Source organism: Lytechinus pictus, chromosome 16 (genome assembly GCF_037042905.1).
Source record: "Lytechinus pictus isolate F3 Inbred chromosome 16, Lp3.0, whole genome shotgun sequence".
NCBI classification, from domain to species: domain Eukaryota; kingdom Metazoa; phylum Echinodermata; class Echinoidea; order Temnopleuroida; family Toxopneustidae; genus Lytechinus; species Lytechinus pictus.
In genome coordinates, this window is record NC_087260.1 from 18,097,399 (window position 1) to 18,124,948 (window position 27,550).

The window sequence follows — 27,550 nt, forward strand, 5'->3', positions numbered from 1 at the left end:
AGGTCAAGCATTGGTTTCTTGTAGGGCTAGTTTAGGGTTAGGTTTGCCTTATTAAAGCCCATTGTGAGTTATGAGCCAGCCAGGCATGTCTTTTTGATTGGTCGTTTAAATTGATGGAGAACAGGGTAGTTAGGTCAAGCATGAGTTTCTGGTAGGGCCAGTTTAATCAATATTATGTTAATCATGTTATGATGCCATCAGAGGTCACATGTCAAGGTTAAAGGTCATTTGAGGTCATATGTTAAAGTTTGCCTGCAGGACTCTCTTATGACATACATGTATGACTCTGCACATGTTACTGCAGTGCCAACCAAACATTGGTGGTACATGTTGATGTGCTTGTGCTACATTTATGCGATACTGTCATTAGCGGTCACATGGTAAGGTCAAGGGTTATTTGAGTAATTTAGGATTTATATAGCGCACATATCCACCTTGTTATGTTCTCAAGGCGCCCCTATATTACCTCGGCTAAGCTAGTCTACCGATTCCGGTGTTCACAGATTTTTGAGGAATTATTTCCTGCCGGTACCCATTCACCTCACCTGGGTTGAGTGCAGCACAAAGTGGGTAAATTTCTTGCTGAAGAAAAACGCCATGGCTGGGAATCGAACCCACGTCCCTCAGATTGAAAGACGGGAGTCCTAACCACTAGACCACAATGCCCCCACTATTTGTAGTCAGACATTAAGACTACCTGCAAGACTTTCTTGTTTTCAATCTTGGTTAGGGATGTACTGTACTTGGGGAAACCTTCATGTTACGTTGTTACGGGTGGGCGAGACAAAATCTGGGTATTGCCTTGTTATTGATACACACACCCATGTACTTGAAGCTGAATCACCATGGTTACAGTGATAAAGCTCAGAGGAGTGTTCCATAAAACATCTTATTCGTGATTTCCACTGACATATTTGCTCTGAGCCAATCAGAGGCAAGGATTTCAGTAGCTTGTAACATTCAGTCATTGGAAATCACCGACCATATGTGTTCCATGAAATGCTCCCTGATTAACCCTTCTGCGACTGTAAAAATGGAATACACATAGGATCACCATTGTTCACACATTATATCATGCACATGGTGTCATCTTCTTCCTATTGGTTAGGTATATGTACTCTCACAATAACAACAACACAAACAAACACCCTCACACACCGTAAGTGGATGGCACGCTCAGCTACACTTTACATATACAATACATGTCCAACTGCAAAAAGGAACATAGTTTTGAATATCATTGTAGTTGTGATTGAGTGCAGTGATACCCATTTCCAGCACTCCCATCCATCCCCTTTGCTGTTTCTTGTGACTAAAACCTTGCTTTAACCTTCGTGATTCCGCAATGCAGCTCTGAGGTTTGTCTTGTTTGTGTCACTCAGTTTTTGCAAACTTAATTCTTTATTTTCGTTTTATCTTCTTTTTAAAGGACAAGTCCACCCCAACAAAAGGTTGATTTGAAAAAAAGGAGAAAAATCCAACAAGCAAAACACTGAAAATTTCATCAAAATCGGATGTAAAATAAGAAAGTTATGACATTTTAAAGTTTCGCTTAATTTCACAAAACAATTATATGCACATCCTGGTCGGTATGCAAATTGGCAGACTGATGACGTCACCCACTCACTATTTCTTTTGTATTTTATTATATGAAATATGAAATATTTTAATTTTTTCCTCCTTGTCAAGTGAAACAAAGTTTTATTTCTCCCTAAACATGTGGAATTACCATTATTTTAACAGTCTATGGTTAAGTTAAGTTGGTACTTATTGTCGAATTTGTAAAAATTGAAATATTGTATTATTCAAACAATAAAAAACAAAAGAAATAGTGAGTGATGGACATCATCGACTCTCTCATTTGCATATCGCTGAGTTGTGCATTTAACTGTTTTGTGAAAAATATAAGCAAAACTTAAAAATGTCATAACTTTCTTATTTTACATCCGATTTCGATGAAATTTGCAGCGTTATGTTTGTTTGATTATTCTCTATCGATTCGAATCAACAATATTCTGGGGTGGACTTGACCTTTAAATTTATTTATTTATTGGCTTCCAAATGCTTTACTTTTGATAAATGAAAATGACTTGAATATAGAATAAAGTGTTTGCGTGGAATATTTTTGGATTAAATATATGGATGAATACTGTCAAAGGATACTTTTACATACATACAGTTTATGTTTATTTTTATCAAATCTCTTCTTCTAAAATGCTACCATAAGAAATTAAATTTCAATTTTGAATGAAAAAAATTACAGAGTGTTTAAATTGGCAATAATTAGTTGTTTTTTGTGTGTGTGAACAGAATCATGTGTTCAATTTCATTTTTTGTATAAAATTAATGCTTGCTCTCTTAGTATGCAAACTGTGGGTTTCACTTGTTCTTTTATATCAAACACGCTCAAGCTTATTTGCTCAGATATAATCAACAGGCATTTCATAAAAATGTCTCCAAACTTTCTCCCATTCTTCCTTTTCATGAAATCCCAGGATATATAATTTTAATGGACCGATTATTTCAGCTACCTCAAAAAAAAAAGTAATAATATGCAACACTTCAGGAAATATTGTCTCAATCTCAACTTGAATATACATCTAATAATTTGAAGCTATTTTTTTTATCTAAGCATTTCTTCCAAATATAAAAATCACCTACGCATGATAATAATTGCAACATAAAAATGTGACTGACTGTTAAGTCCTGTGTTTGGTCTACTTTGAAAATTTTGATTTTGGTACAAAACTTTTCAACTTGAAACGACAAAATTCAGTCCAACATTAACCAAAGGAAAATCTGATGGTTGTATCTGAATCAAAGCAGCTTGAGTGTGTACATGTAAATTCTGCTAAAGCTTGAAAAATGTCTTATCTGTTTGCATGTTGTGACATATGTAGTCGATGTTTTGGTAATTGCATGAGGATAAACTTACTTGTACCTGTTTACTTGTATTTCTCTGAGATTCAGAAATGTTATGTTGATGTGTTTACTACACTGGTACAGTGCTACATTACTGTATCTCTTATGTGTGTTTGGAGTTTTCTTTCCATCTTAAATTGAATTTCCATTTTTGGCATGATCAATTCCTGGACAGTACGCAATGCCCTGAAATGGATTAAAGTTGGTAGGTGGTGGGTTATGAGCATTCAAAAACCTGACTGTTTTCACGTCATCGCATTTACAGAACCTAACATCATATACTAATGTAATTCATTCATCAAAGAGCAAGGGCATCATAATGTACTAAAATCTAATTATAATGACTTAATCTTGAGCAAGTCGCAATGTGCAAATCATTTGTCATGCTTAATATTGCACTTTTAATATATTTTAGCAAGTTATTTCAGAAAGATTAATGTTTTTTTCCATTTGTTCATCTCGATTTTGTTAGTGTGATTATACCAGAAATATTATAATATGGGCTAAGAAAATACAAGAACATTTAAATTGACCATAGAATGTTGTCCCTATAATTATTTTTCGGAGTCTGAACTTGATAAGATAAATTTATCGACACTTTAGGAATGTTATTACATGTTAATGTTTACATGTATGTAAGTCCTTGTTTCTAGAATGTATAAATGTGTAGTTATTATGTAATTTTATTTTCACCTATTATAATGGTACCACATAGGTTAGATTGCAATGTACCGAGATACATACATGTTCAAGAACCTTTTAGAAGCCATATGTATAGACTGTGTTCATTTCATCTTTAGAAAATATATTTATTACCGTGCTTGCTAAAGACTGTATATTACCCCTTCTTGCAACCTTTTGCACTGTTACAGCGTATGGAGGCAACTTCAGGAAGTATGGTATGCTTAAACCAGTCTACCCCCACACGGGGCTTTCCATACCCTTTTTCCTCACTCTCTATTATCCCATATTTTGTGCAAGTATATATCCGCATATTCTTGTTTATATGTGTGAATATATTTTGTAGCGCAGTGTAGTAGTGGTGTAGTATTAGATGTGTATAGTAATGATTGTTCAAACTGACAATTATACATGAAAATAAGGAAGCTAACATTTCAATCGTAAAAAACAAAATCAATAATAATCGTGCAGTAGTAGATGTTGATATAAATAAGTTATTAAATTTGATAATTGAATAACATCGCATGAAGCTAAAAACCTGGATTGACAAAGAAATGAACAGCAATTGTTCAGCAATTTTGCAAAGCTTTTTTGGGGGAAAATACACAATGTGCATGCACATGCAGGTCTAAAATTAATTTTGTATGTTCTTACATGTACGTAGACACGTGAAATTTGAAATGGTACATTCGCTTCCATGCAAAAAAGTTCAAAAAAATTAAGCTTAATCATTCTTAAAGTGGAAGCATGAAAAGTGATTAGAAAGTGAAATGGTTATGTTGGGTTAATTGCATGGGTTGGCGAGGGCAAGGAAAATATATGCTGCGAAATTCAAGAAATAAATGATAATGAAGTCAAATGTGTGCAGAGTATTATATAAATTATAAACTTCCTCACAAGTATATCATAGAAATTATAAACTATCTCACAAGTCTTCATTTGGGTGTTTCGTAAAGCTGTTTGTAAGTCACAGTGACTTAATAAATGACAGGTGACAATTTCTAATAATAATAATGATAATACCAACAATATATAGCGCATATCACTGCCAAATGCGTCCCTATGCACTCGATTGGATATTACATGTATTACCCTTGATTTAGCCCCGCAGACTTTTACAGCGCGGTTGCATTTCAAGGAATAAATTCCTGCCAGGTATGAATTGACCTCACCTTGGTTGAGTGCAGCACAATGTGGATAAATTTCTTGCCGAAGAAAATTACACCATGGCTGGGATTTGAACCCACAACCTTCTGTTTCAAAGTCAGAAGACTAATCCACTGGGCCACAATGCTCCACAATGCTTTCTTATGCTGCACAAGGTACATGTACATGTAGCTGATTTTATAGCACCTAAAACACCTTCCATCCATGCTTCAAGTCATGCGTTTACAACCTTAGAAACAGCTTTGTGAAACACCCACCAGGATTTTGAATTATCTATATTCATAACACATCAACTTATGTATATTCAATATATCGTGTGATACAGTTCCAGTTATTATGAAATATCTCTCTATATCCATGTCACAATAATATTTATCTTTAATTTAATAATCCTTTATGGATACACATGATATTGGATTCAGTACCCATTTTATAATAAAGGGAACTAATTTTTATCACAATTGAATTACGTTTGGAGCACAAAGGTCTGAATGGACAAAGGTGGTTTTGAAACGGGTTTGAATTGATACATGTACCTTATTTATCAAATTGCACTTTTATTACAGCGTGCCATTATTCACGCTTTTTTTAAAAGAAAGGTTACCTTATTAATGAGACCACTATTTTTTAGTTGATTAGCCCATTTTTTATTGGTGAATCTAGCACTCTGTGACAAAAGTAAACATTCATTATTGCACTCTTTGTCAGTATATGCTGCGAATTAAGAGTAATTACATTTAATGCGTGCAATCTGCATAAAACATGATTTCAAACCAGTGATTCAAAACCACCTAAAGTTGTGAATTTGGGTCAAAGGATTTTTATTTTAACTCTGTCAAATAAGTTGAGAGTTGAGCCTCTTGATGCAGCAAACTCTTAATTAACATGAAAATTGTTCACACAATTAACTTTTTTTTATATCTAGTAGTGTATCGAGAAGGGGGGGGGGGGAGTATATTAGCCAGTTGCTCCTTTCAGGGGTTGGGCACAAACATATATTTTTAAAGAAGTAGAGCGAAAACCCAGATATATTTTTTGATTGTTTACATTTATGTAAAATATTTGTTGCATTGTTGTAATGTCTAAAGGTCTTGTTGATATCGTGCATCGATGTTTTATTGTTCTACGTTGTATTTGTGCTTTTTATGGGGGGGGCAACTTATTTCAAAATTTGCTTCAATAGGGGATGGGTTGTATGATCAAAGGCAGTATTGTTATTATGATCAATATTGTATTTCTCAAATTAATGTAGGCATGTTAAAAGTTTTTTTCTTTTTTTTGTAATAATATTCAATTGAACAAATAAGTTTGCAGATTAGTTACATTCTACCCAAGCTTTACAAGTATTGTACTTCTTATTTGCTTTATTTTAGTTTGTCAAAATTAGGAATTTCGCTATATAAATGAATGAATGAATCCAATTAATCTAAGGAAATGGGGGTGGTTGCCTTCTGCCTGAACTCATTGCCCCTCGCACTATTTAATAAAAAAGAAGTATTTTGTGTCCTTTTTGTTTTTTCCGATTTTTATTCTAATATTTGAAAGAGCTCTAAAAAGCGGCCTTGCAAATTGCATAGGCATGCATTAAAATTACCATTTTTTATAAAGATGTATTTCAATGACAAGTGGAGCAACATCTATCAGAGATAATTAATCCACTTTTTTTTCTTATTGTAGTAGTTAAAAAGTTGGGTTTTTTACATAGTGTATTTATCTTGCATACAATTTTCACCATAATGTTATGTTTCAACGTCATTTTGATATCATGAATGTGTGTCTTTTGTTTTATATTCTGCGTCAATGTTATGCATATTTTAAGTCAAGCATAGGATATAACGTTTCTAATTTTGTATGCTGTTTCAATTCATTTCAATTTTTAATTTGTACTTTAACATTATCAGACTTGAATATTTTTCTGCCTTGAAAATGTGGGTATTGAAAAATAGAAAAGAAACATGTTTTAGTTGTTTTATAATTATTTTTTTATAACTTTAAGTTACTTCAAAAATTTTCTGACTTAAATGATTATGTTGCATGTGTTGGCATTAATTCTAAAAAAGATAATAATAATAGAAAGTATTAACTTAACCAAATCAAATTTATTAACAATTCCCTTCTCTAGGGGAAAAACATTGAATGTGGATGTGTACATTGTAATTTGAAGGTTTCATTTTTTTTAATTTTTACTTTTTCTCAATTGCTTTTTTTTCTGAAATGCTTATTATTTTGGAGAAATTTGTGCATGCTCTTAATGTGAATAAGAAATTATTTGTGTATGTTTGTTGTGGCCCATTACCTGTTTTCAATTATAATTCTGCTTGAGATAAATTTCCAATGATCAGAATAAATGAAAATTGGTGTAGGTTCATTTAGTCCCCTTTTCCCACTTTAAAAGACATTTCCAAGTATAGTACTATACTGTGCTAATAATTATAACAAAACAAACAAAATTTGGAGGGGGTCATGAAGAATATTTTGTTTTCTTTTTATGTATAAAATTAATGCATTAAATGGATATTCACTTTTTTATTAAAAAGAATGGCCCAAAATAGCAAAATAACAAGTATGAAATTATTTTTAAGTTCAAAGAAGTGATAGGACCACATTTTCAGCTGTGCCTTACCTTTTTTATTTGGTGTGGGGCGTGTTGCATAAAACTTACCATTGATTGAAACTTTGCAGTCATTCATATTTTCATGCACACCTTGGACTTGATTGGTTTTGGAGTTTCTTTATTGGGTTATTCAAGTTCAGTGTCAACCTTATGGTATTGGTGTTGGCCGACTTTCATAGCAATTTGGACCACGTTTGTAAATTCACATTTGGTTTTAGAGCTGTAATCTAAATTGTGCTTCCAACATCAGCACCAACACTAAACTTACCCTCTGTGGTGACTAGGTTTATTAGCAGTTAAGCCTACAGACTTCTTTTCTTTTTTCTTTTCTTTTTTTTGGGGGGTCAAATTTGAATTAAAAAAAGTTGGCAGGTTCGACAAGGGTTGGTGGGGTTAAGGCAAACAAACATTTGTTGTGTGTTTGCTTGAACAGTGATGTAGAATTCCCATTCATAGTAAGTTTTATGTAACATGGCTTGTACGACATTTTGGTGTTTGTTCCGGCATATTTTTGTTCAGTCTTTGTAATTGCGATGAAAGCCTGCTTTAAAATCAATCTGTTTGTGTGCAGTGCTATGTATTATCACCACCATTGTCATCGTCCCAAACGTTTGACGTCAACCATGTCTCTTTCTTTTTTTCCTCGTTCACTTCCTCTTGCCTCTTGTCTACCATACGACTGATGTGCTTGCTGACATGTATTACAGTTCCGTTCCGCCAAGCGAAAGACCAATACAAAGGTTTGTCCGGCATGATGTCATCGCCTCATCATGTTTTTTTTTTCCTTGTTTGTTTGTGTCTTAATGAATTGTCAACTGGGTTTGTTTGTGACCACTCCCGCATTGTTCTATACGCCTTGTGTCTTTCTACAACTCCCATATACAATTTCTGTGATTTGTCGAGGGAGGTATTGGTAGTCCCCCAAAAGCGTGCATGTCACTCTTCCAATTCATAACAAGATTACATGCATATGAATGAGCGCTCCCTATAAACAGGTATGATGTGGAGAAAGTAAAATGAAAAAATAGAGAGGTTATTTAATGGCTAGGGTGCTTGATTAAAAGAAAATGTCACATTTTTTCCTCCTTGATATAAAACAACTCAAGGATGGAATGGGCTGAAAATATTAAGATATAGTGTTTGTAGCTTTGTGATATTTGTAAGACATTCACTCAAAGGTGCCTTTTTATATAAAAATAAAACAAAACATTACCAAAAGAGAGAAAGAGAGTGCTAGATTTTAGAGAATTCTTTATTCTTATTTTCACAAAGAATCAGTGGTTGAAAAATACTTAGTGCCTACTACACTATCGTAACATTGGAATCTTAGATGCTACTTGAGTATAATTCACATTAGAGGCCCTTTACCTATGAATGATGCATTCAAACAAATATTTAAAAAAAAATTGAAGAGAAAGTTCTTGATATTTTTCAGTTTGCTTTTTCGGAGGCAACAAGTATAATACCAAAAAAAAATTAGTTTACGTATTTTTCAAAAGTCTTTCCATTACTTTTTCAAAAGTCTTTCCTTTACTTTTTCACTAATCATTTTCTAGTATTATGAAAAATGTTCAACGTGAAAGAGATAAGCTATTTAGCAAAGCTAGTTTATGCCATACCTGTATATACATCTCTCTGTGGTTATGTACCAAAATGAATTAAGAATCGCTGTGCACAATTATTTTTTATTAATGTGTTTTTTTTTTTTTCGTATCATTTCAATGTATGTACAAACGTATATGTTCTGTATGGTATGTCATATTAAGGTATGTACACAAAAGCTTGTGAGCACACCAACATTCATTATATGTTAGTCTTTATGAGTTGAGTTTAATGAGTTAAAAAAAGAACCTTGCACTTATTTACCCAACCATTATTTACGGAAATACATCATGTTTGTGAAAAGCCATCCCGCATATTGAGCACCAAAGACACAAAACTATCTATGCTTCATTCAAATTTTATAGTAAAGCTAATTTATGCTTTTGATAATGATTCTTATCCTGTCCTGTGATAATTGGAAAAGAAGGTCATAATAATTTCCATTAAAAAAAATCCTGAGCCACTGGTAGATGCGTCTTTTAGCGGAAATCAGGCTCAATCAGGCTCAATCATTCTAAAGTTTCTTTTCACTCTTTCAATATCTACATGTACATAAATGGGCAAACTATCAAGGATTTTGAAAGTAACTGAACGCTCACATGTAGCATGAAATTAAAATGAATAAATGAAGAAAATGAAATAAAATGAAGGATATGACTTTTTGGGGGTACATTTATCCAGTAGCAATGAGACAATTTTTATTCATTTTCAGTTCTAAATGTAAACTAAAGCTACATTCAGTTGATCTACTATTGAGTGGACCTGTTTGTGATTAAAAAAAAATGATGAAAAGAAAATTTTGGTGAAAAAATGTATTTTTTCTGTCTATCTTCCCACCCACCATCGACTTTACAATAGACTTGAAGTACGACTACTCGCTGACGGAGGATTATTGCCAGAACCACTTCCTTGCTGGACTGTTGCTTAGGGAAGTGGGTGTGGCACTTCACGATGTCACGGAGGTACGCCAGCATGGTATCCGAGTTCTACGCAACCTCCTGGCCAAGCACAGTGCGGATGACAGATATCATTCAAAGGTAAGGAGGTGATAGTAGGTACATGTAGGTGGTACTGGTGTAATTGGAATGCTCCACATGAAGTGGAGAAAGTGCATTCAACACATGTATGTGTGGGTAAGCCAGAATCGGATGACAGGGTAATGATAATCTGTGAATTGCTTTGAGATGCCCAATATATATCAAGTGCTTCAGAGTATGTAAACCAAAATATTTGTACAGTGTGAAGGTGGTAAGGATTTATTGTTCTGATGCTGGCAAGGATTCAAATGGAGTTATTTTGAAAAAAAAGTTGTGGAGGTGGTGATGATGATGATGAACAAAAAATGGTAGTGGTTGTCATGATGATGGTCCTAATGATGGTGAAAATGATGATGGTGATGATGATGATGATGATGATGGTGATGATGAGGATAATGGTGTTGTGATGAGAATGATGATAGTGGTGTTGATAGGTGTGATGATGGTGGTGATGAAGATGGTGGTGATGGTGGTGATGATGATGATGGTGATGATGGTGATGATGATGATGATGATGATGGTGATGATGATGATGATGATGATGATGATGATGATGATGATGGTGATGATGATGATGATTATAATGATGATAGTGATGAGGATGATGATAGTAGTGGTGATGGTGGTTGTGATGGAGATGATTATTTTAATTGTAGATGATGAGTTGGAGTTGCAGCTAATATGATTTATAGTGATGATGGTACTTATGATGTTTATGAAGTTGATGTTGATGCTGCTGCTGACAATGATGTAAACAATATCTTCTCCCTTCAACAGCAACACCAAGCTCGCATTGCCACCCTCTATCTGCCCCTCATCGCCATCATCCTTGAGAACGTCCACCGACTCGCCAAAGACCTCCCTCAGACCATCGGCCCTTCCACGAACCTCAACGGAGGCCAGGAGAATGTCTTTGACCTTTCCAGCCTGTCTCAGGTCTCGACGGACAGTTCACAGAGTCACCAAGGCCACGAGCGAAGCAACAGCGTGTCCTCGAGTAGCAAGTCTCGCTCTCTGCAGAGAGATTCCAACGTCCTTGATATCATAGCCGGAAGAGGTAGGTCCAAAAACCTTTTTGCTTATTTTTTTCCTCATTAAAAAAAAAAATGTTGATGTATACATCAACCCCTCTATAACATGTAGTAGAAGCCTTTAATTTGTTCAATATTTTGAAGCAGTCACACCAATTCAAGCTCCTGATTAAATCCAGCTCAACAAAGTGAATCATACCCCCTCTGGAAAATATAAAGATTAAATACTTATGGAAGAAAACTGACACTCTGCTCTTGTTTATCAATTTCACAGTGATAAAAATGTGATGGTACTTTTTCTTTTGCTTTTTATATGATTGTTACATTTCATTTAACTTCACATTTCAAGGGCTGTATTTTCCTATTACATCCAGTTTGTAGAAATGGGTATCCACATCTTTTCTACTCAAATCCCGTGACTTGGGTGAAATTCGGGTACTGGGGCTTGATTCACTCTCCTTCATACTTGTCTAATGGAAAAAAAAAGTGCAAGAGTTTTTTTTATAGGTTTTCTTCCTCATTCCTAATGGTCATTTCATTTTCAACCTGTCCCAATCCTTTAAAATTCTTTGGAGAGTAATTTGGAATAGTGTTCCTCATCATTCATTTTGTTTTAATGATTCTTGTGCATACTGTAGCATGCATGGCATCGAGTGGGCCTATTGCATTTGTTTGCATTGTATCTCAACATTGTAATGAAAAATTTGTTTGATAACATTGCTTTCACAGGCTTGTTGCTGTTCACAATTCTTAAAAGCAAGTTGTGTGAATCATCTCCCCCCCCCCTCCATTTCTTGTTTCCCTCGCAGTTGTTTTGGCCTGAAACAATGCTGGTATTATGTCTAAAAAAAAAATCTGGCTGAAATATTAGATTCTGCCATGTCTGATTGATTGTTTTAATCCTGTTTTGCTGCATAAAGTGGTTTGCACTTTCTTGTAAAATGTCATGTTTTTTCAGTAATGATAATTTAGGGTAACATGCTGACTGATCGATTATTTTTGTTTAAAGTTAGCGACAGGTAGTGTTCAGGAATTTCTAAGGGTATTATTATTGACATTTGGGAGAAGTTATTCATTCATGTTTTTAATAAATAGATCAAAGTGAATCTGTCACTACAGGGCATTTTCACGGTAACTGACGTTACACGGCATAGTTAATTTATTCTTTGTTTCAATATATTTTAACTTAATGAGATTTTAAGAATATACCAATACGTAACTCAATCTGCAGTAGACGTAGCATTCCTTAATTTTCTGTCGTTTTATTTTTGTTTGGTTTGCTTTGGTTTTTTTTCCTGTACCGTACTGAAAAGAATTATTTAATAATACTATTTTTGCAACATGCATTTATATCAATTTAAACGTTAACTCATGATTCTATTATTAGCTAACTTTAAAAGAAGTCTGTTATGAAGTTGTTATTTTTACCATACTGATAATAATCCACTTTTTTATGAAACTGAAATTGAATGACATTTTTTGTGATATACATGTAGGTACCAGCAGACTCTCAGCTATGCTTGCAGAAGGTGACACAAATGTTATCTATATTATCTATATTATATCATATTTTACATATATTCATGATTATTAGCCGCCAAAACACAAGCTTCATGTATACACCCTTGTGAGATACCAACCTTAATCATTCATATCCAGTATAACATTTGGTTGTTTGTAGAGTTACACATGACTTGAAAAATTATTATTTTATGAAGTGCTAAAATATGAGCCTACGTTTACCCTGATATGTCAGCAAATTATGATTTTATATCAAGTGATTTCATTTATATGAGGCGCGAAAGTATTGACTTTGGCTTAAGAATGTGTTTTAAATGGAAAAATGATTTCAAATAAAAAAAAAAGGAAATCAGCAACCAAATATGTAAATATTTAATGCCATTGAGAAAGACATCTTGCTTGCCACATTCCTGTTGGTAGTAAGAATTTGTGTAACTTTAAAAACAGCCTTGTGAAACAGTCCCCTATCTCTTTGGGTAAGAGCAGTGCATTGCCTCAACGGTAAAACAAACATTTATGAATTAATTCCTTCTTGCTCTCAAAATGCATATATTGGGTTGATGTATACATTTATGTATGCTGCTTAAAATGTATTCAAATGCTTCAGAACAAATTTATGAGTATTTTCCTGTAACATCTGCCGTACAAGTGTTCTATTAAGAGGTGGATGAACTGAAGCTAAGTCAAGCATTTTATTAACCTTCACAGGTAGTTTTATTAATATATATTTTTTTAATTGAAGGCAGTATAATAATGTAAACTCTACTTTGAATTACTATTTTTTCTTCAAGAAACATTCAAGCAACATTCTTCCTCCAAAAGCATATCGTATCACGCATTAAAACCTATATACATTTACACATTCCAGTATCATGATACATGTTTGCATTATACATTACATTTGTACACATCTGTGATTACTGGATATTTTTCATAAGCTATTGAAATGGTTGAACAAAGACCAGGGCCCCGTCTTACAAAGAGTCACGATTGATCCAATCAATCGTAACTCTATGGAAATCCATCAGTGTCATAATTTTTTCTACAGGAAATTTGCAAAATGTCCTTCGTAAACAAAGGAGAACACACCAAATTGTCAAGAAATTAATGAATTTATGGATATACATTTATATCTAGAATTTGTTTTGAACAAACATGCATTTTATATGTTGACTTTGCTGGCTTTCCATAGTTGGGATTGATCCAACCATCGCAACTCTTTGTAAGACAGGCCCCAGAATTCCCTGTGATGTTTACAATGTTAATGCTATGATTGTTTTTCTTGGGGGCTATCTCAGACTCATTTGGGTGGGGATTGTACTCTTCCATTCACCTGTATTTATCTATAAACTACGATTTGCGTGAGTGATTGGTTTTAAGTGTGTTCTGTGAAGTGGCAAATGAGTAAATTTGCCATGGACGGTCACATTCCACAGCACTTTCTTTTAATAGGCCTATTATTTACAGAAAACTATTTATATATCCGTACCAGTAAAACACATCTCAATGGACAAATATATAATTCAATTTTTCTCTTCTATGCTTTAGCTTCTACTTCTGTATGTTCCTAGTATTATATTGGAAGAGCTTGAATTACTAACCATAATTCTGGCATATGATCATATGATAAAGAAGTGGAAAAGGGTTCTACTGAAAGGCTCTTCTTAGGAGATGTACTTGAGGCTGTTTATAAAACCATGCTTCTCTTTTATATCCTAACACTGATTAAATGGCAATACATATCTGTAAGGTGGCATATTTACACAGGGATTTTACAATGTGTCACCAGGGCCCCGTCTTACAAAGACTTAGGATTGATCCAATCAATCGTAACTCTATAGAAATCCATCAGTGTCAGAATTTCTTCTACAGGAAATTTGTAAAATGTCCTTTGTAAACAAAGGAGAACACATCAAATTGTCAAGAAATCAATGAATTTATGGATATACATTCATATCTAGAATTTTTTTTGAACAAACATGCATTTTATATGTCGACGTTGCTGGCCGTCCATAGTTGCGATTGATCAGATCAATCTCAACTCTTTGTAAGATGGGGCCCAGATCTGTAATGAATGATTAAATTCTTGAAGGTTTTTTATCAGAGCCCTGAGACATAAACCTTTGTGTTTGATCATATGGCTGGTTTCTATGATTGATTGCAGTGATTACTGGTTATGATCAATAAAAAATCAGCCCCAAAATGATCCGTAGGCTTTATGAATACAGGGCCCAGATAGTTTTGTTTTTCATTTAACCCGTTGATTACTGAGTTCTACAATTCCCATAGACTTTGTACAGTTATCACCCGGTTCCAGTTGGCAACGGGTTAATATATAATAATTATACAAACCATTGGTATTAAAGTATTTTACTATCTACTTTAGATTTGGGGGTAGTTTAATCATACATGTAGGAACCATACAAGAATAGTGTTGTTATGTTCATAGCCCCCTTTTTTGGTAGTGTTGGAATCAATTCTCTTAAAAACTGAGAACAAGGTATTTTTTTATTTGTTGTTTTATTTTAACAGGGTAGCCCTTTCAGTTATAAAAACTGCTCCACCAAGGGGCCCTGTATCAACAGAAATTGAAAAGACATATTGTCGCAATGCTAATTTTAGGGGATTACATGTACCTAAAAATTCATCTTAAGCCTTAATGTGATAGTTACAACATGGTCCTAATTGGTTACATTGATGAAGTTCAACTTTCCATTATGTGCCAATGAAACTCTCCCACAATTTGCCATACCGTTTGTATAACACCCTTTCACCACACTTTCCAGTGATTAAAACAATTTTTGTACAAATTTTCTCCCTCTTTTATTTTTCTCTTGAATCAGTTTCCAAAGATACCCCTCTCATAGTAGCAGGTATTTCAATGTGTACAAACATATTCCAAAGAGTGGATTTCTTTTTTGCATGTTTTTGTCGTTACAGCAGTCAAACCTTTCAAACAAAAACGTGCAGTGTTATATAGACGTATGATTTTTTTTTCTGTCTTAATAGTCTTACAAGATACAAATTACATTTTATTTCTTTAGTTGTAATCAGTCTATTTTCCAGTCCTTGATTATCATTTGAAATTGAAATATATCCCTATTTTGAATTTGTCTGTTTATTTTAGTGAGATGGATGATGCTGTGGCAAAGAGTCAAATCTATGCTCTTTATATTTGTGGTGTTCCCCAAGGAAGCTTATTCCCCCTTATATTATTTCATTGGAACAGGGAATACATATTAAAATGTGATTATTCAAATTCCATCTATTATTTATTTCCTAAAGAAACATTGTTCCATGCATCGTTCCCTATCCAATATGACGCTGTGCCCTTAGAGCAATTTCTTTTCAAAAATTTCTTCACAAAATTATGAATTTTCAAGTTTGTGTTTAGAACTGTAAAATAGTGTCCAGATATTCTTCATTATTAAAATGTTCTACATTTTTTATTCAACTTCAAATGTGCCCCTTTTTTATTTCTAATGGTTATTTAATTTTTGATTTAAGCATTCATTGTTCATTGTTTTTAACAAGTATTTTGATTGAAAGCTTACATGTATTTTAACGAAGTACTTGATTGGTTGATGTACTTGATCGGTTGATTTTGTGATGCCAGTCAGTATTTAAGAGTATGATATGTTTTAGTCCTATCCATAATTTTCATGTATACTTTATAATTTTTGTAGATCTGGAAATGTTTTATATTTTACCTTCAAGAGATTTAGTATACAAGATCATTTTAGAGCTACAGCTGTAAAACATTATTTCATGTTATTATTGTGCTAGATTCTTCTTTATCAGTGTGAAATATGTTTTATTTTTTCATTTTTATTTTGACAGCCAACATGCCAGCTAGTCTTCCCCAAACCTCTCATTTCGTGCGAAACATTGGTATAGATTCTCTATTATTTTATGTGTTCATGGCACTCCACATATTAACAAGATATTGTGTCTAATCTACTTGTAGAATTACTCTGATGAATTTATGTCAATTTTATCAGCTATTGTCCCGAAACAAGCAGAAATTGAGGAAAAGTCACAAACCCCAACCCTTAGCATCGTCCTCGCTAGTGCACGACAACATACATGTACATGTACATATATGCCACAAGTCCGCTTGTGCCGACAGTGAACGTTAATTAGGTCATTTCTATTAGAGCTCTTTCTTAGTACCAAAATACTGTGAATGATATAATTCAGATAAGTTTTAGACAATTTCTGTTGTCACATTTTGTATTTGGCAAAAATTTTGTGATGCCCATGCTACATGTAAGATCACCTTCTTGTATCTTGTGATACGTATTTGGATATTTCTCCACATGACTGACAATATTAATTTCACACAGTATTTCTTTAATCATTCTTTCGGATAATTGAGAATGATTCTTGTTTTGTTCCCAGTCCTCTTTAATTGTTTTTCTTCAACCTGCACATAATTTGAATACAGAGGTCCATGTTCTTAAGTCTGGATAAACTTAAGTGGGCTATGTCCTATTCGGAAATGATTGAAAGCCTCAGAATATCAAAGAAGCTTTGTTTACATTGTACATTTCCTGCATATTTTCTTATGCTTCTCAGTTGAAGAAAACTATTTCAATTATTTTTCCAAGATGTTTGTTGATCATTTGATGGCTGATAAATTGATCCTCGAATGTTTAATTGTACATGTATATGGTAATACCACAATATTCAGCCACAATTAAAGTTTTAGAAAATTTAAAATATCAGGATAAGGGCTAGAAGACTTGAGTACATGTTATTCATAAACTATTGAAATGATTGATCACATCAAAATGTACTGGATTGATAAACATTAATTTGATTTTATTAACATACATGTATTCAGATGAAAGAAATCAATTTAAAGAAAGATCTGTTTTGTTATTAATCTAGTTTGTATTCTAAAAGTATGTCTTCACTCTTGCACATTGCACATTAATTTATTCACAGAAAATAAGATGAGAATAACACTCCACTTTTGTATATTTGTTTTAGTGGGTTCCTATTTTTATATTCAAATTCATTTTTTGACAGAATAATGATTTGAGCTAAAAGCGACTTCTTTTTTAATACCCCATTAACAGATATAACAGCCAAAAAGTACATGTACCTGATTTAGGATTTATCTTGTAAGCTCTACCATGAATAAAGATTGTAGGGTTACGTTTTAGGTAGCAAATACATGTTTCAAAGGCCTAGAAGCTTTTTCATTTTTCTCTCATAGCAATATAAGTAATACAAAAGTGTTGTGTCTTTTCTCTTTTGATAGAGTTCACTTCCACACTTACCATTACGTAATTTTGTTACTTATTATGAGGTGTTTTATTCAAGAAGATTGTATTGAATTAGATGAGAACAGGAGGTCTTAGAATGATAAACCTGATGTTTTTTTTTTTTGCCTACGGAATATTCATCTTTATGTAGCAACTAGCAAGAGCTGGATTACATGTTTCTGTATCCTCTCTAAACAAAAACAATGACACATTTATGTTATTTTTCAGTATCTGTCAGCTTTTATGTGAGTTGCGATGCTCATGTTCATCATGTGCGTACCAGTTTTGCTCTTGGAATACTTTTATACTATACCCAACGTTGCAGACACATATTTACCATAACTCGATCTGTGTGTGTGCGCTTTGTCTAACATTTCAAACCTACGTTTGTGTTTTTAATCACTGTGAGAGTTTCCCCCCATTCCCCGGTCTCAAATTGGCAACCCTCATGTTTATTCTGCTACTTTTTTTTTTACATTTGTTTCTTCATTACTACCTTCCGTCCCGACTCAGGAGTGCGTCATTCCATTTCCGCCCCATCCATGCCCGAAGCCCAGCAAAGGCGAATGAGCGCGTCAGGTTTGTTTTGGTCTCTTTTTTTTCTCCTTGTCTTTTATTGTTGTTTTATTGTGTTTATTTGATTTATGGAAGCTTATTTAACCCCCATTTTCTTGTTGGTCTTTGTTGTTGCTGTTATTTGTTGCTGAGCTTGCTTTTTGTTTCGTATTAACAACGAAGGTGGAAGGTGCAGACAGGAGATGAAGTGCTTGGTGCTCGCACTGCAGAAGGTAGAATTTGCTTTATAATAGCCGTAGATGGAGACATGCTATGAAGAGAACTTGGACTTTAACCAATTCATACATGTATATTTAAGAAGTAAAATGTGGACAATTGTGGTAAAGATCTTCAGAGTTTGATCTACATACAGATATAGCTTTCAATCAATGGGTGATAATACACTTTTAAATCATATTAATATGAAAGGGCTTGATTCATACATTTTTTTTTTCATTTTTACCCCCTCCCCAAAAAAGGGAGCTTTGGAAATAGACGACCATTAAGAAATCAATCGGTAGATGGTTGGTAAATTTTGACATTATATTTTGTTAAAAACATACATTTAACAAATAATGAAAATATTTAGTTTGTGCAATAATATTGATGAAATAATAGAAAAAAAATATTACTAGCAAATTCATCGTTTTGAAAGATGGAAACTATTTTAGAAGTGCATTGTAGAAATAGGCTGCTTTGGTAATTGTGGTGGAGGGTTTTTCTATAGTAAACAAATGTTTCCCTCTGACGTACTGTAGGTTGTATTTGGGCCTGAAAAACAGTTCATAATAGAGTTTAGAATTCCAAAGACATAACCATTGTATTGCTGAAAGCAAAAGTGATTTGATTCATTTTTCCTACCCAATGGTTGCATTATTCCCGTTAACGCCTGAAATCCAGTTTTATATTTATTATATTCCTCATGATTGTGATACCAATGTAGCTTCAAATATCCAATGGTGAGGTAAAATGAAGTTTGGAATTGTTCTTTATAATATTGGGGTGGTTACACACCTGCAACATTCTTTTCTCCCTGATAGGAAATGAAGTAGCTAACATTGAGTTTTGGTTGTGTTTTTATAACTGCACAGTAAAAAAAAATAGCCCGTTTAAGCCTGTCACTCTAACATCAAGTTGTTTAAACTTTTTTTGCAGTTTTAAACTTTTAAACAACTTGTTTAAAAAGTTTAAACAGATGTATAAAAAGTTTAAATAGTTTCAAAAATTTAAACAGTTGTTTAAAAAGTTTTAACAGTTGCTGCTAGAGTGACAGGCTTAAACAAAGTGATTAAAATTTTAAACAGCATTTTTACAGTGTATTAGATGTTAGAACACAGGCGTAGTTGCAACCTGGAGTGTTTAGATTGTGAATTTTCTTTCAAGGGGAATCTAACAAGCAAAGGATGGACATCAACCAAGCTTGATACTACATGTAGTCCTAATACATTACCCATGGACAGATTTCTTGAGAGTAAAGGAGGATTGCTCAAACATGAATTGCATAAAAATATGAATATTAACAGTCTTCTCATGAGTGGCCACTTTACAGGTGATGGGATTGATGATTTATTAGCCAAAATATATTAAACACATTGGAATTAATCTTTATATCTTGAATTGTGTTGAGAATATTGTTTTGAGTTGATAGAAGCATATATTCAAGAGCATTATGGCAGTAATTTTCTGTGGAATTGAATAAATGACAGGCATGCATAAAGGCCGAAATGTAAAAGGGATGTACAAAATGCATGAATTAAAGGGGAATCTAACCCAAATAAAAACTTGTTTTTATAAGGAAAAGAAAAATCAGACAAGTTTATAGGTGAAAGTTTGAACAATATTGGACATACATGTACAACAAGAAAGTTATGAATTTTTAAAAGTTGTAAATATTGGTAATCACTATACTTCAGATTGGCCACATTGGGATGTCATAGTGATGTAAGGCAAGGACTATTCTTCCATGTACTCCAATACATATTATGGCTAAAATTTCATTTTCCCAAAAGTTTTATTTCAAATTTTATTTTTCTTTCATGAGGACATAAAACAATATACTACCTGGGTTATATTTAGATTACTGCCCCAGGGGAATGGGTACTTAGGAGAAAACCACAAATCCCTGATAATAAAGTACATGGCCTATGGAAAAGTTGTCCTTGCCCCTTGTCATAATTTACTTACCCAGTTGCCAATTTGAAATCTACATAGTATTAGTGATCTCAATTTCAGAGCAGCTATAACTTTCTTATTGCTTGTCCGATTTCTTTCAAACTTTCACCATTCTGTTTAATTTATTTTTCTCCTTCCCAACACAACATTTTATGGCCAAGGCTGGATTCCCCTTTAAAGAAAACAAAAATAACTAATTCCTGTGGATCGATCCGGTTTAATACTAGTAATCCATGAAAGAAGTTCATAAGATTAGAGTATGAAGTAATAAAAAGGTTAAGTTTACAAGCATTGATAAAAGGAAATATTACCAATTAATAATGAAGAAGAACATCTGAATGATAAATTGAAAAAAGAAATCTTATTTTTCAAAACTGAAGATTAATGTTTAAGGTGTACATTACTTCAAGTTTTAATATATTTGGTATTAATTTGTGATTAATGTGTTTTCAAGTTGATATTGTAGAAGACCTTGAGAAAAGAAAAATGTTCGAACTCTAATGGATTCATCAAAAACTAATTCTTGCACTCTACATTTTTTTCAAGTTGATATGGAAACCCTGAGAAAGAACGATGCAACTCTAATGGATTATATATAAATTTTACATTTTGTCAATTCTAGTTAATAGAGAAGAGATTTTTGTCACGTTTCCTTGAAACTTGCTGCATGATAAGTGTTGCATCGTGGGAAACTGAACCATTCCAATCCCTTCCCCATTCTCGCTTTGCCTGTCATATCACCAAGTCCCTATCCTCTTAATGCATGTGTTTTATGCATGCTCTTTTTTTCAAACATTGTCATTACAGTGTATGTCAAAATATTTAGACAGGACTATACGAGTGAGTGCCTACTGAATACCTTTTTTGTGATACACAGATTAAAATCGAATCAAACAACCTTTTTAAAATCTTCTACAGCCTGTTACTATTATGAATTCACAGAGATAAAGTTCAAAGAAATGCTTTGAAAATGAAAACCGCAATGTTAATCATTTGAACAACAAATATTGGAATTGAATGTTAATGTTTAGATTTCCCCACTTTTTGTTTAAATCTCAAATAGAACCTAAAAATCAGTTCATGTAGTAATCCATGTTGTATGAAGCGTTCTTACTGCATAAAATCTGTACTCCATTCTATAAATGTGTTATTACTTGTAATCATACATGTAGTTGTTATAGTAATGATAAACTCAAATTGAATGGGTATGTTTTGTATTCTTCTTAGTATAGTTTTTGAAGTCATCTACACTCAACGGCTTTTAGTACATGTACTCTGTAGAAGATATTTAAATGGTCTTTATTAAAACCAGTCGTGCATTGAATCTGTACCAATAGAAAATGAAATACATAGCGTCTTGTTCCATACTGTTATTGTTTTTTTATTGTTGTAGGAAGCTATTGTATTATTGTTCTGTAAATATTTGTGTTATTTAATCTAAGTTAGATGTGGATGAAATGATACTGTATACATTATGTACATGTAGCTATAGAGTGCTGTTTCTGTGTATAAGATGTGGCCTTATGGACAAGTTTATTCAGCTTATATGATCAGGGTCAACTGTTTAAAGGTCAAGACTACCCTCAAAACCCCTGTTTATAAAAAAGGGGTAATGCTCAAATACTGTAGGTTTAGTTACAGCTTGCCATTTTCTCTCAAACCTGTGTTTTTGTGGTCTTACAAGTGCCAATTTTTATTCTTCGTCCAAGACGACTTACGTACTCACTGCAACTTTTTTGTGGTTGAAATTATATACAAAATGCAATCAAGTCGGATATCACTTTGGGGACTGGATGGGGTAGCTAGCACAGGGCTTAAAGGTGTATTTAATGCACAAATTCGAAAGCAGAATTGGTGTTTTGAAATATGGTATCAGGTGTCTGTTCACTGACTTCAGCGTGGATTTTTGTCTTCAATTTTGTTACCAGTGGCTTTTCTAGAGCTCTCCTAACTAACACATTTTCCTTTTCAGATGAATGCAGGTTTTCAAGACCTCCAACTATACCTGTCTCTTCACACTATGGTGGCCAATCTTTGATTTACATTTTTTTTACATATTGTTCTTTTCTCTCAGGTTGTGTGGAATTTTCTTCAGAGAATATTGCTTTTTCAGATTTCTCACTAAAACACCATATATGTACATTTTTAACATGGTTGAAGCTGATGTGTATTCATGGGATACCTTTCACTTCCTTCTCTCTCCATTTACAGATATCATAAGATTTGAAAATCACATTTCCTAAATTGATTTTATATACAAATGCAGAATGATGTTTTCTTGTATTTATTTCGTCAATCTTAGTGTCTCACTTTAAAAGCACATTATGTCCAACAAAACCATCAATTGGTGTCCGGAGAAGACCACAACAGTCATAATACTCAGGTGTAAATTTCATTGGTGCTAGCTCCACACCCATGGATGTTACAGCATCACATTTGTTTGTTGCTTTAACACTGTTTAGTGTAATTTTGAATCTCTAGGGTGTAATCTTAGGGACACCAACTGGCGTCAGTTTTAGCACCCTCGTTTTTACTGATTATTTTACTGAATTCCTGACATACATGTAGCACCACTCTAAGATACACCCTCATCTCCTACAAATGCATGATAAAATTTCATCTTCCAGGTGATCAATCTGATAAAGGTTCTAATCTCAGTAAATTCCTGAGAATGTCGGTCCCTAACGTGAGCGAGAAGATTAAAAATAGACGCTCATGGAACACCAATTCCAGAGGTTTGTAGATGTTAACTGCTACAGTTTGCACCGCTTTAGTCACCGCAAGAAATGCCAGTAAAGGAAAAGGAAATGTTTCTGTTGGTAGTTTTTCCAGAATGCATCATGTTTTTTATTTTGAAATCAAAGTACATGTTTGAGGAAATGAATGGTTAATCTGAATGTATTCGTGAAACAAGGGGGAAGTTATAAATAAAAATCTTTTAGTGTTAAAAATGTTAGTATTTTTTTGCTAAATTGAATAATGTAGTATTCTTTCAATTTGATTGAAATTGGAAACAACGCACTAACAGCGGCGGTTTCTTCCAAAAAAAAAAAATGTTTATAAGATGTCTTCACCCAATATGTGCACATTTTAAATCATCCACCGCCACCCCCGCCCTATCCCCCCCCCCATTACATTTCAGTATACAACTTAATGAAAATGCTTTGTACCATCTCACACACCATAGTACAAGAGCATTTTAATAGAGAGTGTATGAAAACAAGTGTGGAATTTAATTATTACAGACCTTTATTAATTCATTTTCAAGATCAGATGCCATGCTGTTGTCTGTATTCAGAAGATGCTATCTGATCAAAGTTCAAACTTTCAAATTCCTCAAATTGTACTTTGAACTCATCCATCTAGATTAATGCCATTTCTTGCTTTGCTCGTTTTGTTTTTAAGTTTGATTTTGTTACAAAGGGAATGAAATGTATTTTATTACAGTGAATGATTATCAATATGAATATTACTATGACGTTATCTCTTAGCCGAGCCATCTGAGAACAGCAATAAATACGCGAGGGCACTTTCTAACTCGTCGACCACGCCCAGAAATCGTAATAGGCTATCCTGGAGCAGTAGTTACGGAGGTTCGTTGGAATGGAATCAAATTGTATTCGTCATTCATAATCTCATTTTGATGGTTACATGTATACATTCGTTCTCTAATGGTCATTAGTCATTATACTAAAAAATCTTCACAAACATTGCATAACTCATTCTGACAGCGCGTAGTCTACGGATAAAGAGATGTGTTCATAATGGAATGAAATCTACGTTGAAAAAATAAACTGAAGCTGAATTTCTTGGAATTTTTTTAATCCTAGGATTTCCTAAAGTTATGCAGAGAGCCTGACAATTATTTTTTAAATTGAAAAAAAAAATCCCAATTTTAACTTTAGAAGAATTTTTAAAGAAAACCTGCTTCAGTTTAAGTTTTTGAAAACAGGTTTTATTTGTTTAATGTTTCAATAATCCATTAAGTATAGTATGTAGTAATAACTTTTGGTTCAGGATTCTCAAAATAAAGAAAAAGGGCATTTTTTCATATACTGTGACCATTTTGAATGCTTCAGTACCTTCACTTAGTGGTAGAACAAAAATAAATTGAAAGAAAAAAATCAGCAAATATTCTTAATTTGGCAATGTGAAGGAAATTCAAATTAACAATTTTCATGAGTGAAATTCACAAATTACTTTGTAAGGAATATCTCTTTAAATCTCTTTTCATTTCTGAAATATAGATTTTTAACAGAAAATTATTGCATTGAAAATAGAAACGGTAGAGTTGCCAATTTGTAGAAAGAAGGTGATAAAATAGACTTTACAGAATTCATTGTTCCCAATGAGCTTATGATTATCATAGTGAGGGAAATTAATAGACTAAATATTAGCATAGATAACTTTTGGCATGATTGTGAACCTATATTTAGATGGCCCTTGTTAATTTCATGAAGGTCTAGATCTAAGAATAAAAAATAGAAATTGTATTTCAGGCCGATTTATGTTCCATTGAAATGGATTCTCATGGCATATTTTATTTTATTCAACAAATTTCAAACACTGAACAATTCTCAGAATATATGAGCATGTATACATATATACTCAAACATTTCGTAGGTCAAGGGGGAATATAATTATCACGTTGCTTTATTATTGCTCTATTATTTCAACTCAAGCAACATAAATTCATGGCTGTTATGGGGGATTTATTTGTAATTAATTTGCAATGCTATGTTAGTTTTCTTATGATTTTTTTTTTAAAGATGGGTATGTCTTTATGTCAGAGAATGGAGAAGCTACATTTGCATACAACATGCATGTTTATATACATATTATTTTATTATGATTTATTTAGTGCCATTCACATTCATATTTACAATTAATCAATTTCCATAAAAAAACGTTCAAGTCTTGCATGCTTATTGTTTTTCACAGTTTGAAATCCATGTGCTTCAAGACCTGATATATAGGATTTCATAAGTGAATACACTACAGTTATTTTGACCAGTCTATAGAGAATTTAGACTCCTGCACCTTCATTTAAGTCATTACTGTAGTATATTAGAAATTTAAATATTGAGGGGAAAAAAGTAGGGAAATTTCAATATTTAGAAATGGAAGATGGAAGACTGTTGCCATGAATAGTGTTTTGAAAATCAATTAAAAAAAAAATCTCTGGAATACTGAACTCTATGAAATATGATGTTTTGTTGCTCCAGAGAACAAATAGGAATCTATGCACCCAGAAAATGATTAAGTTTGCTTTGATTTTGCACGATGCATTTTGTCACTATTATTTCACAATGCAAATTATATAATTATAAAGGTAAAACAACCAAACCTGTTGCTTGCTGTATATCACACTCCTATGACATAACATATATTGAACAGTTATATAACAAATATAATAACCAATCCTCACTGTGATCCTGTATATAATCATTACTGTTCCAAAATAAAACTTAAGTTAAATAAGAAGTTCCTTAATTGAAATAATCTAGTATGCTTAAGCATATATTTAGAAATATTAAAATGCTTTCTGTTAGTTTAGAATTACCATTTTTTCTCAACTGTACTTATTTTATTTTTTTTTTGTTGGGGGGGTAGTATTAAATAAAAAAAATGTATCTATAATAATCAATATTGAAATAATATATGATGTAAGAATTTTTTACTTGGTTTCTTCTAAAATTTTGATCCCAAAACTATTACAAACATGAAATGTGTATGTGATTTATGCCAATGTCAGATTAAAGAGGTCCCCTGTGGTAATACACGAAGTTGTTTGTAGTATGGAAATGAATTTACACGAACAAAATGCAAAATGCAAATATATTTTGCGTATTTCTGAAATTATGTATGAATGATATGAAAACTTGAATTTTTCTTATTCTAAATAATGTTTTTTGTGACTTGATGAAATTACTTTGTTTTATTTGAGTGATCATCATAAATACAGATGTACATACTGTCCTGTCAAGAGGCCTTGCATGAATAGAACAATACATATTAGTTTGAGGTTTAGATATTTCAACTACGTAGGAGCAAATGTACAAAGCAAGACGTGTAATCTTGTGGTATATGAAACTGATCATTTCAAGACATTTTTGTGACTTTTAGGTGAAGCTACCGTCGATATGCAGTTTTTACGCGGCCTGCAGAGTATAGCGACGCCACCCACGGCCGCTGGGGCGTTTTCGTCATCGTCTCCCGGATCCAACAAATCTAGTAACCGTTTGTCCTGGAACTTTCCAGGTGTGTTGTGGGATTTGACCTTTGACCTTTTGACTTTAACTTGGGTCACTCTAACAGATACATAATGCTTGCTATATATTATTTATTTTCAAATATGAATATATCACTAATGGCTTAATCACAACACATCTAGCAAATGCTGAAGTATTCTGCTCCAATGTAACAAAACATACAATCACTCTTGCATAATTCCAAATTGGAAAATGCAGAAATTATCTCATTATTTTTTATTTTTTGTGGCAAAATAACAATGGAAATATAATACCGGGTATACTGTGGTTAAATGCGTGGAGGTTACATATATTCAGACCCTCTTTCATAAAACTTGTTATGAATGATAAACCCCCTTATTCTATTGCAAATTTGTTCCCAGCCAATCAACTGTCTTGATTTCAGTGGCTTGTAACAGTTGGTTGTGACTTGTCATTGATGAGAAATTTTGTGAAACAGGGTATTGATTAGAATCAATGCGTGGAGTGGGCACGAAATCTCTGACATAAAAACACAGTTTCTCAGTATTATGAAAGCTGGTAGTGGGCTTCAATCTTGTATTAGTGTGGATATCTGGGTGTCCTCTTTTTATGAAGCACTGGCTTGTGCCAGTTATGACAAAGTCAAATGCAAGGTATGCATATTATTTTTATTGAAGAGCTTTGTGCCATTACTACGTTATCATTGAAAAATGGTAAATATAATTTATATCCATGTACGACA

At 33.1% G+C, this 27,550-nt stretch overlaps 1 protein-coding gene across 1 annotated transcript in view; it reads left to right on the top strand.

Moving 5' to 3' along the window:
• Positions 1–2,673: 2,673 nt before the first annotated feature.
• LOC129279333 (dedicator of cytokinesis protein 9-like) overlaps positions 2,674–27,550 on the top strand; it is a 56,762-nt gene continuing 31,885 nt past the window's right edge. The window contains exons 1-8 of the mRNA XM_064111367.1: positions 2,674–3,127; positions 8,092–8,124; positions 9,845–10,023; positions 10,801–11,080; positions 16,416–16,466; positions 18,362–18,427; positions 24,067–24,168; positions 26,702–26,836. Coding sequence (XP_063967437.1) covers positions 3,079–3,127; positions 8,092–8,124; positions 9,845–10,023; positions 10,801–11,080; positions 16,416–16,466; positions 18,362–18,427; positions 24,067–24,168; positions 26,702–26,836 — 895 coding nt within the window. The 5' untranslated portion in view covers positions 2,674–3,078. The remainder of the gene's footprint in view (positions 3,128–8,091; positions 8,125–9,844; positions 10,024–10,800; positions 11,081–16,415; positions 16,467–18,361; positions 18,428–24,066; positions 24,169–26,701; positions 26,837–27,550) is intronic.